Source organism: Pituophis catenifer, unplaced genomic scaffold (genome assembly GCF_029215685.1).
Source record: "Pituophis catenifer annectens isolate HBS135680 unplaced genomic scaffold, rPitCat1.0.hap2 SCAF_3, whole genome shotgun sequence".
Taxonomy (NCBI): Eukaryota; Metazoa; Chordata; class Lepidosauria; order Squamata; family Colubridae; genus Pituophis; species Pituophis catenifer.
This window is the reverse complement of record NW_027256883.1, coordinates 146,302,818-146,313,535: the sequence shown is the minus strand read 5'-3', so window position 1 is coordinate 146,313,535 and position 10,718 is coordinate 146,302,818. Positions and strand designations below refer to the sequence as shown.

General features: G+C 37.9%; 1 protein-coding gene across 1 annotated transcript; it reads left to right on the top strand.

The window, feature by feature from the left end:
• Nucleotides 1–3,831: 3,831 nt before the first annotated feature.
• DYNLT5 (dynein light chain Tctex-type family member 5) lies at nt 3,832–9,418 on the top strand. Its single transcript, XM_070939479.1, has 5 exons — nt 3,832–3,871; nt 5,345–5,462; nt 6,044–6,135; nt 8,385–8,509; nt 9,215–9,418. The coding sequence occupies exons 1-5, from the start codon at nt 3,832–3,834 to the stop codon at nt 9,416–9,418; spliced, it is 579 nt and encodes a 192-aa protein (XP_070795580.1).
• Nucleotides 9,419–10,718: the final 1,300 nt, after the last annotated feature.

Below are 10,718 nucleotides of genomic sequence, written 5' to 3'. Positions count from 1 at the left end.
CTGTGACTGCTGCGGCTTGAAGAGAGGCTGAAGGGGAAAGTCCTTCCGTTTTCTATTACAAAGTAGCGGAGTGAATACTTCTGGCTGTAATTGAAGGCAAAACCTCACTCTCACTCTTGTTTTTTCCTTTTTTTTTTTTTCCCCTGGGGATCTGATATTGATCTTGGTTGGAAAAAAACTTTTTTTTTCTCTTTTCCAGTAAATCTTGTCTGTGTGGAAAAATGGCACTGAGACTTATAAAGTTAGACAAACAGGCTGTGGGGGGGGGGGATTCCCCCATTAACAAATTACATCAACAAGTTCTAACTCTCCAGTCTCAGAAACCTGACTTTAATATAATAGAATTTCTTCTTGAGGAGATTGTAAGAAGGGATGAGATTGTGAATCAGCAACATGAAAAATTTAAGCTGGAAATTAAAGAAATTGGTGAATTGGTGAAATCTAAGTTTGACTTTTTGGATCGAAAGATTTTAAAAACAGCTAATGGTTTAGCAGACTTTGTGATTCAGTTGGATGCAAATACTAAATTATTAGAGTCTAAAATGAAAGAAACTGAGGAGAATTTGGACGACAAGATCCAAAAAATTAAAAAGGATTTGGCAAACACTCAGGATAATAGTTCAGAAGACAAACCTAAAATGGAGGTTGACCAAAAGATTGGTAATGAAGAAAATGTACAACAGAGGATTGAAAGAGAAGTTTTAATGATTCAATATAATTTTACAGAATATGCAATTAGACTGAGAGGTCTGCAGGAAAGTGACAGAGATGATTTAAGGAAGATATCTTCTGAAATTCTGGCTGGGATTTTAAAGGTTTAACCTGATGAAGTGTTTTGCAGGATTGACAGAATTTATAGAATAAACTCCTGGTTGGCAAAACAAAGGCAATTGCCTAGGTGATTTATTTTACAGATAAAGAAATTAGGAATAATATTGTGCAGAACTCTTTTAGTTCTACTTTGCAATTTCGTGGAAGAAAGATTTGGATTTTTAAGGAGCTCCCGCCCAAGATGTTAATGGAGAGGAAGAAATTTGGTTTTCTAGTGTCTGAGTTAAAAAGAAGAAATATCCTATTTAGGTGGGATGTTCCAGTTGGTTTAATATTGAGACACCAAGGAGTAAGATACCAACTGAACACTGTTGAAAAAGCGGAAGAATTTTATCAAAAAATCTTAAAAATGAATTCAACATCTTTAGGCATAATACAGGACAAACAAAAGGAGTTGGAAACAAAGGGAAAATATCAAATTATAGAGGCTGTGGTAGATAAATTGTCTTCGGACTCTCTGGATACCCCAGCTGGACTGTCTATAAATATGAGAGCAGTGTTATCTGATTCCAATGTGATGAATTATCAAGTTACAGACAAGTGCGTAAATCAACCAGTTGATATGCAAGTGATGGAAAAGAAATATGAGATAATAAAACAAAACCAACAAGATCAACTTATAAAGCAGAATGAAAATCGATCAGCTGATATACAATTTGTAGGAAGGAAACCAGGATGGAAATTCAACCCGCAAAAGAAAAAGAAAAGAAACAGATCTCATAGAAATAGCAGTTTCTAAACTAAGCAACAGTGAAGCCAGGGACTTTAAAAAAATGAACGCATATGTGAAAATAGTGGAGGCGAAGTATTGTTTAATACTATCTTGAGGATAGTGGCAGACATCTGCAATGCCGTGATTTTGGGATGTGAAAAGAGCCTTACATTGTTGGATTTGAATTATCTATTTTGGATTTCTTTTAAAAATTCTTTAAAAATTCTTAGTTCTAAACTGATCCTCTCCTTGATAAATTTCCATCCATTACTTCTAGTCCTGCTTTCAGGTGCTTTGGAAAAAAGTAGACCCCCTCTTCTTTGTGGCAGCCCCTTCAATATTGGAAGACTGTTCTCATATCACCTCTAGTCTTTCTCTTTGTTAGACCAGAGAAGGACTAGAGATGACATGTTAACACTCTTCCAGAACTATTCTAGCCAATCAGTTGAACATCTTCATATTCTAGCCAATCAGTTAATTTGTCTTGCAGATGTTTAGCATACATTTTGTTAACACTCATTGAACAAAAGTGAGCTGGATCATCTCTTTTGCCATTCTTCTCTATTGGTACTGTAATAGCCAAGCTCCAGGCCTTTGATATCAATTACCCTGAAAAGTGCTGTTAACATTGGGACTCACCATCCCAAATAATTTGTATTACTTTATTACATAGTAAGACCTGAACTGCGGACTTAACTCTTTCATTATATTTCTGTGTCCATAAAGGAGAGAGGGCTGGGTGACTTTCGGTCAGTCACTCCTTTTATGACCTCAGGCTCTGGCAATAAGCCAAGTCAGTCAATTCCTGTCACAATCAGTAGATCACCACTTGGTTGATCTGAAAGAAAGTGGATCTGGCATTTGAGGGAAAACGCTAGGAAGGAGCAACAATTTTAAAAAATGACCTGGATAAAATCAACTAGAGCCTGACTTGACCATTTTATATATTAGCCAAACACTGTAAGTCATATTCTCAGGAAGCCAAAGTTGCCTCATGAGCCAATAAACTGTTAAGGGGCTTTCCTCAGTACCCCCCCTCCAATCACGGGGAGGACCAAAAGGCTGCTGGCCGAGGAATTCAGAGACATGAACTGCAAGATACTGGAGGTCCGGAATGGGACAACTCATCACAGGCCAATTTAACAATTCAATTTAATTATTCGAAATATATAAACAATTATTTTAATTTTTGCCATTCACATTCCGTTCTGCCCAGTGGTGAAATCCAATTTTTTTTACTACCGGTTCTGTGGGCGTGGCTTGGTGGGCATGGCAGTGGAAGGATACTGCAAAATCCCCATTCTCATCCCACTCTGGGGCCAGCCAGAGGTGGTATTTGCCGGTTCTCCGAACTGCTCAAAATTTCCACTACCGGCTCTCCAGAACCTGTCAGAACCTGCTGGATTTCACCCCTGGTTCTGTCCCTCCTTTCGCATCCTTTCTTTGATGATTCTATTCCACCATTTCTTTGATATTAGTGTAACTCTTATCCCACAGCAAATAGTCCCACGGCGAGTTGTCCCGCGTCAAGTTGCCTGCGGCGAGTTGGCCGTGGCTAATTGTCATAGATCCCCTGGAGATCGCGGCTCAAGGCAGCCCGGAGGAAAGCAGAAGCACGCGCGCTTTCCTCGCCCCACTGGTGTTTTCGAAGCCCGAGCGCGCAAAATTCCAAGGCGGAGCAATTCCTCAGCGGGGAGATGAAAACGGAAGCCGAAATCCACGCGCGGACTCGGGAGACAAAAACTGCAGCTCGGGAAAGGAGCCGGCGGGGTGGGTGCGCGCGCAGAGCTTTTGCTCTAATCTCCTTTTTGGCTGGCGGCTAGTCAGCTCTGCAGCTCGAACGGTGGAGCGGACTTTCAGTGGCATTCTTCGCGCGCTGAGCCCACCTAGCCGGGCAGCCTCCTCCTCCTCCTCCTCCTCCTCCTCAACACGGGCGCCTGAAGCCACAAATGCCAGCCTGTCTTTCTCCCCGCCGCGAGTCGTTCCGCTCCACTCCCGCATGGCCTCGCTTGGAGGCGGGGGCAAAGCTGAGGCCGCCCTTCTCTCTCAGCCGTCCAGGGGCCGGGTTGTCGCCCGGGAAACCAGCAACATCTCCGGCTTCCCAGGGCGGCTTGCGGCGAAAGCGGTAAGGACCGCGGCTATCGTCCTTCGGGTGCCAACGTCCGGAATAGCTGGCAAAAACGCAGCACGGAGTCAAAAGGTTGCTTCTCACTTGGATGCCACTTAGTTGTGGTTCGGATATTGGCAGCCGAGAATAGGGCGGCGCGGTGGGCATCTAGCTGGACTAGATGGCTCATTTTGCGGGGATTCCAGAGTCGGGTGAATGGGGTAAAAGCGCGTTTTTGTCGGCACTGGGTTGGGTTCGGGCTCAAGTTGGAGACCTGAAAACGTCCCACAAGGGCAAATGAAAGCCCCTTTGATCTCCTCCAGGCGATCGGTCGAAGTCAGATTCCCCTGGGAGAAAGACTGTAGAGCAGAGGTCTTCAAACTTGGCAGCTTTAAGACTTGTGGACTTCAACTCCCAGAATTCTCCAGCCAGCATAGCTGGCTGGAGAATTCTGGGAGTTGAAGTCCACAAGTCTTAAAGCTGCCAAGTTTGAAGATCTCTGCTGTAGAGATTCTCAGTCATCCTTGGTCATGATTGTCCCAAAGGTGCTTTTTCAGGAGGCAACTGGACTTTCTTGTTTTTTTTTCCTTTTGAAGACGTTTCGCTTCTCATCCTAGAAGCTTCTTCAGCTCTGACACCATTCCTCACTATCCTGTCAAGAAAAAACAAGGAAGTCCAGTTGCCTCCTGAAAAAACACCTTTGGGACACCTGGGAGAAAGAGTTTTTGCGGACTGCAGACAGGGTGGGATGCTTCATTCAAAGCAGAATATAGTGCTTGAAATAATTACACAGATCACTGATTTTATTTCACTAGGCATTAAAATCCCCAAAGTGCTCCCCCCCCCCTCAAAAATTAAGTGGACTTTCTTGGGTTTTTTTTTTTCTTTGAAGACTTTTTGCTTCTCATCCAAGACCTGAAGAAGCTTCTTGGATGAGAAGCAAAAAGTTTCCAAAAGAAAAAACAACCAAGAAAGTCCAGTTGCCTTTCGAAAAAAAAGCACTTTTGGGACAACCGTGACCTGGATGATTGAGACACTGAGCAATAAACTTACCAGTATGTATGTTAAAAGTTTAGTTTTCTCCAAGTATTCACAGTTATTGGCTTGAACAGACAAAAATAAAAGAGGAAAACATCAATAGGGATATCTCCTGAGAAGAATGTAGAGTTTGTGGAGCATGAGTTGAATGTTCAACTTATGGATTTCTTATAGTATTAAAAAAATAACCCTAGAAAACACACTGAATGTATGATGGAAGGATAACTGGCTGTGGGTTTTCCCAAGAATAAAATTGTTATTTTAAGGTGTCACTTGTTGAATCTGGATAATAAATGCTGATTCTGAATCCCTGAATTATATCATAACAATTTTCTCTAAAGTACTCTTGATTTTTGTTAGTGCCCCTTTCCTGTCATTTTGATTGCAAATTAGGGAGTTGCAAAATCTTGTTTGTCGTGGTGCTGTGAATCTACTTCTGGTGATCATAGGTGGTTCTCAATTCCATTTTGCAAGTTACAAAAGAAAAAAACCCACAATTAAGTGGCCATGTAATTGTTCTTCCCAAAGACTTAAAAGGCTATTATTTACACTGCCTCTTCAGTTACTTGATTTTGTAAAATGGACATTCATTACTTTATCAGCTGCCAATACCTTTTCAGCTAAATTTTAGGTTTAAAAATGTAATTCCTGTCTAGTAAATATGTCAGAGATCATGAAGGATAAAGTCACCCGCTTGGCCAAGAACAGAGGCAGCATATCTTCTTTGGGGAGCCATGAGATCAGAGCAAAGGATTTCTTTGGAAGAAACAAAGAGTAAGTAGCAGTGTTATATTGTCTTATTTTTCATCTTGTTAATTCTTTGGTAGTTCTATTGGTTATTTCCTTTGAGCACCTTGAGGTTAAAACTGTTTTATATTTTGCCATGGAAGTGCCCAGTGATAGTTGAAAATTCCTACAGTATTTAGCTATTTTTAAGAAGCTGGCCTGTTCTGAGAGCCATATTGAATAAAGATTCTATACTGACTTCATAGCATGTTGTTCTGCCATAATGGGGAATGTACAGAAATCCTGTTCCAGTTGCAAGATGAGATTGGAAGGGAATCAAAACGGCAGTTTTCAAGTAACTAAAAGGTTGTCATGCAAAGACCAGAGTTGTTGTAGAGCAGTATTCCTCAACCTCAGCAACTTTAAGATTTCTGGACATGTACTTCCTCAGATATGGAGGTAATTCTATATCAAGGCTATACTTAATATTATGTACAAAATCAATGGGGCTTAACATACCAAGAATCCTTATTCTGGTAGTTCCTACATTCCTTGATGAATCTTCACAGGTGGTTCATTTTTTAATTAATATGGCAATGAATGCAGTTATTGTTGGTTATTATGTTTAGCTCTGTAAGTACTGTGTCATATATGGATGAACCTGGCCACCATGAGGATAGCCTGCGCCCAGCTATTCAGATGGAGAACACATACCAATTAAGTAAGTATAAATTTCATATTGATCGTCCAGTTCCCCGTGTAAGATATTTCGGATTTACTGTATTCTCTAGGTCAGACTAGACTTATGCAAGACTGATGATGATGATGGCCAAACAAGTATATTTAATAAAGGTGATTGCACCTTGCAGTAGGAGCATCCTAGGTGTTTCATAACCGGACATCATTCTTCTGTTTCTAGGTCATGCTGTTTCCTTCTGTTTCCAGCTTTGACATTCTAGTCTCCAATCACAAGAATATATCTTACTTGCATGTTCCATCAGTTCCAGACTAAATCTGATTGTCAAAGTCATCAACCTCTAAAGTCATTATCTGTCTTGAGCATCTTCTTTTATTAACCGATATAGTTGCCTCTCCTTTTAGCTGGGGAGCTGGAATGAGCTTCATAACTTTAGTATGAACACTGGGAGTATATACTCTTAGCATGCCTGCAGGCATTCTTTGCACATCCCTCCCAGGATTACCCATCCTAGTATAATGACACAATATGGCAGGATTTGAGGATGGATATGCTTTATAGTAAGGTCCTTAAAAAGGCTTTATCTTTTGTTATCAGCAGGGTTAAAACAGTTTAGTGCAAATAAATTTGCCTTTCTGCTTCCAATTGGGTAGGAATGAAAAACATAGATGCAGTACAAATAAAGTATACAATTTAGAAAATTATCTGTTGGAAGGAAATATTAGCTTATGACTCTATTGAAACATTGCCTTGTGAAGATTATTAATGTCTTGCTGGCGATCAATTTTTTTGGTATGGAGCTGCCAAACTTTTTATCAATTAGGAATTATTTCATAATACTGTATAATTTCATGCATACACTGCACTTTGAAAATAAAGATATAGGTTAAAAAGACGACCCAAAAGTATTATATACCATACCTTGACAAATGTATTGATATTAAAAATAATTTTAAAAGAGAAATGAAATTTTAAAAAGGGAAGGTTCATAAACAATAATATGGTCCTTTTTATAAAAATGCTAGTATTCAATCGTTTTGTAAAATCAACAGTTTTATACTATTTAAATCCAGTTGGAAAAAAATGTCATTCACGGATACTAAATATATGCATTCTACTTTAATGTAATTCAAAGTTTCAGGGAGATGCTCGTTAAAATATAAAGTTGCCATCCATGAGAGACCAGAAAAAAGCATATTTAACACAGAAAGCTGCTAACAAAAAACATTGCTCCAAATAATTCAAGTATGCAAGTTTTGCAATGTAGCTCTTTTCCATCAGTTGGTTTTGAGAAGGAAGGGTTAAGGAACTACTTTTTGAAATCACAGATCATTTACCTGCTTTGTCTCAAAGCATTATATTTAGTCCTCCATGCTGTTCAACATCTAGATTCAGTCACTTGGGAAATCAGATCCTTGGAGTGAAGTGCCATCAGTACATCAACAAAACCCACCATTATTCTAAAAATCCTCTTTACTGAGCTTGATAATGGGCTGAATGGGGGGGGGATTGAAATTAAAATTTAACAAGATAGAAATGCTGATGATAAATAGGAAATGTCTTAGGGCACTTGAGCACTGAATTAGGGCACTGAATCCATTTTTCCAAGAAAGGCTCCGCAGATTTCACCAGATTCTCAAAGAGAACAAACACAAAAATTAAGAACCTCTGCTCTAAACAGCCTGAGGACCAACTGTTTGAAGGAGAACCCCCACTGAGGGTAAATCTGTTCAGGCATTAAGAGCAGAGGCCCTTCTAAAGATTCCCCTTTTATGAAGATTACAAAGTGGGCATCTGCAAGAAGGCCTGAATCCTTTCAGGCTATGGAATGGAATGGAATGGAATGGAACGGAACGGAACGGAACAGAACAGAATAGAATTCTTTATTGGCCAAGTGTGATTGGATACATAAGGAATTTGTCTTGGTGCATACGCTCTTGGAGTACATAAAAGAAAAGATATATTCGTCAAGAATCATAAGGTACAACACTTAATGATAGTCATAGGGAAGCAGTCAATATAAATCTTAAGGATACCAGCAACAAAGTTACTTCCTTAGAAATTACCCTGGCTCCCTTTTCTCTCTGTGTTTAGCAAATTTATAAAAAAGGGACACTTTTGTCAAATTTTAACTGATGATTAATATTAAACTCAGTTTACGCATCTTTCCTATTTCTTTCCTATTTCTGTTTTAATAATTGTTATCTACCTTTTAATTGAATAGAAAGGCATGACATGGATTAAATAAAATGAGTTCTCTTTCTGCTTCTCAGGTCCTACAAAGTATTTCCCAATCACTGCTGTGAATAACATCTTGAAGGATGTGGTAGTAAGTTATTTACAGGAAGAACAATATGAAGCAGAGTTGTGCAGGCAAATGACTAAAACTATATCTGAGGTACAAAATTATCACTTAAGTCAGAATTAAAATCAGTATCGGAATAGATCTTATAGAAACCCTAAAGTGCAGATAGAGGGGAGCCTATCTTAAGTTTTATTTGAAGGAAGTTTCAATTGCTTTTTAGCAACAGAGTTCTACAATTGAGCATTAAGAGTGAAATATTAAGAAAGCTTTAAAAATATTTGATAATTGTGTTAGCCTATGTTAGGACATATTCAAATGAACTTTTTCAGCTATGATTTTATATCTCAAGTTGTTTGTTGAGAAGCTCTTGGTGCTACTTTACTATTCTTTTGTAAAATAAAAAAGAAATTGCAAAGAACTTTTCAGGCTATTCAGAATACACTTTTCTCTATTATATGCCCTTATATATTTCTCATATGTTGAATATGATGTCACTGCTGCATGAGGGAACAGTTGAAGGTCAAGATTTTATGATCCAATTTATAATTTAGGAATTTATAACTGTCTATAACATAGGAGTAAGTTGCCCTGACTAACTATAGAATCAGCTTTTGTGACTTTCAATCAACGGTACTTGATCTTCTAAATTATTTCGAATTATAAATCCAATTTCATAATACATTGTAATTAGAATGGAATGGTTAAATACATAAACAGATTTGTACTGTATTCTAAGGACTTCTAATTCTAACTCTCTAACAGTAACTAAGAGTTTAAGCAAGTATATTTTTCTCCTAGGTAATAAAAGCCAGGATAAAAGACCTGATGGTACCAAGATACAAAATTATTGTGATTATATACATTGGACAGCTAGGTAAACAGAGCATGCAGATTGGAAGCAGATGCCTTTGGGACACTACAAGTGATACTTTTTCTTCATACTCCTTTAAAAATAGATCATTGTTTGCTCTTGCAAATGTCTATGCCCTTTACTCTGAATGATGATGCAAAAGATGTGAGCTGAAAAACAAACTAGATCTTATTTTTGAATTATACTTCTATCCACATTGACATGGTGATAAGTTGTATTAATAAACTAATGTGCATAGTTGTTACGTTTGCTAAATAATCTATTAATTATGGAAGAAAAAGTTAAATTACTTTTTGAGACGCCACTATTGTAATTGCAACTAAGGACGCAGTTATTTGGTCCTGAATACAGTGGTGCTTAAAAATTTGTGAGCCCTTTTGACTTTTCAGTGGCTCTGCATTAATGACATAAATGTGTAGTTTGGTATCATTTTCCTCAATAAAAAAATGAACAAGTATAATGTTCTTGACTCATTAGTTTAATTGGGTTCTCTTTAGTGTGGAGAACAGGTCCTACTTTAAGTAATATTTGTGCAGAAATGTTGAAAATTCAGAAGACCATTGCAGGTTTTCAGGAAGAGATTCAGTATCCCTGATATAATTACCTGTGATGGAATAATAATGTTTAAATGTGAGATCCAATTACCTGTTTACATTCTTGAATAATGATTGGTGTATAAGCATAATAAGCAGATTTGTTTATACTTATACAGGTAATTAGTTTGAAAGATAAACTGATCCATTAGAAACACAATTTGGCTTTTCAGAGAAATGTATTTGTGTTAATAGAAAGGCAATGGGAAACTATATGGTACTGTGCAAATTAGATAATAGCAGTAGTAATTAAAGTGTTGTTCCCTTTCTTTTTGTAAAATGATTAGAGAAGAACATGACTGGTTAAGGAATAGTCCACCTCCTAAGAGGCTGCCTATTGAGCAGCTACAACTAAATAATATAATAATATAAATATAAATAAATCACTTGTTAAATGTATTGATAAATTGGATAAAGTTTAAAAAAAGAAATCTAAAGATTTGATTTGAAATAAAAACATGTAGAAACCATTTATGGTTACTTTTTGTCTATTTGTATTTATATTTTTCCATTAATAAGTACATAATAACTCGTCTTAAAAGATCAAGATGCACAAGAATAAATAGCCCAGATGATAGCACCTGATTTGAAGCCGATTTAAATTTCAGGCATGAAATGTTGGAATCACAGTAAGGCAGTCACAAAACTTTGTGGCTTATGAGTAGAGATTATGAGTAGAGACATCACAGTCACCACCTGAAATCTGTAGTCCAATGGAGGCAACATCCCCCCCCATCCCACCATTAAAATGCATCTGGAATGAGGCTATGAGGTGAGAGTAGTGGAGAATATCTGACTGCTATCTGCAATTGTTCTGGAGCACTGACCATTTCTTGAA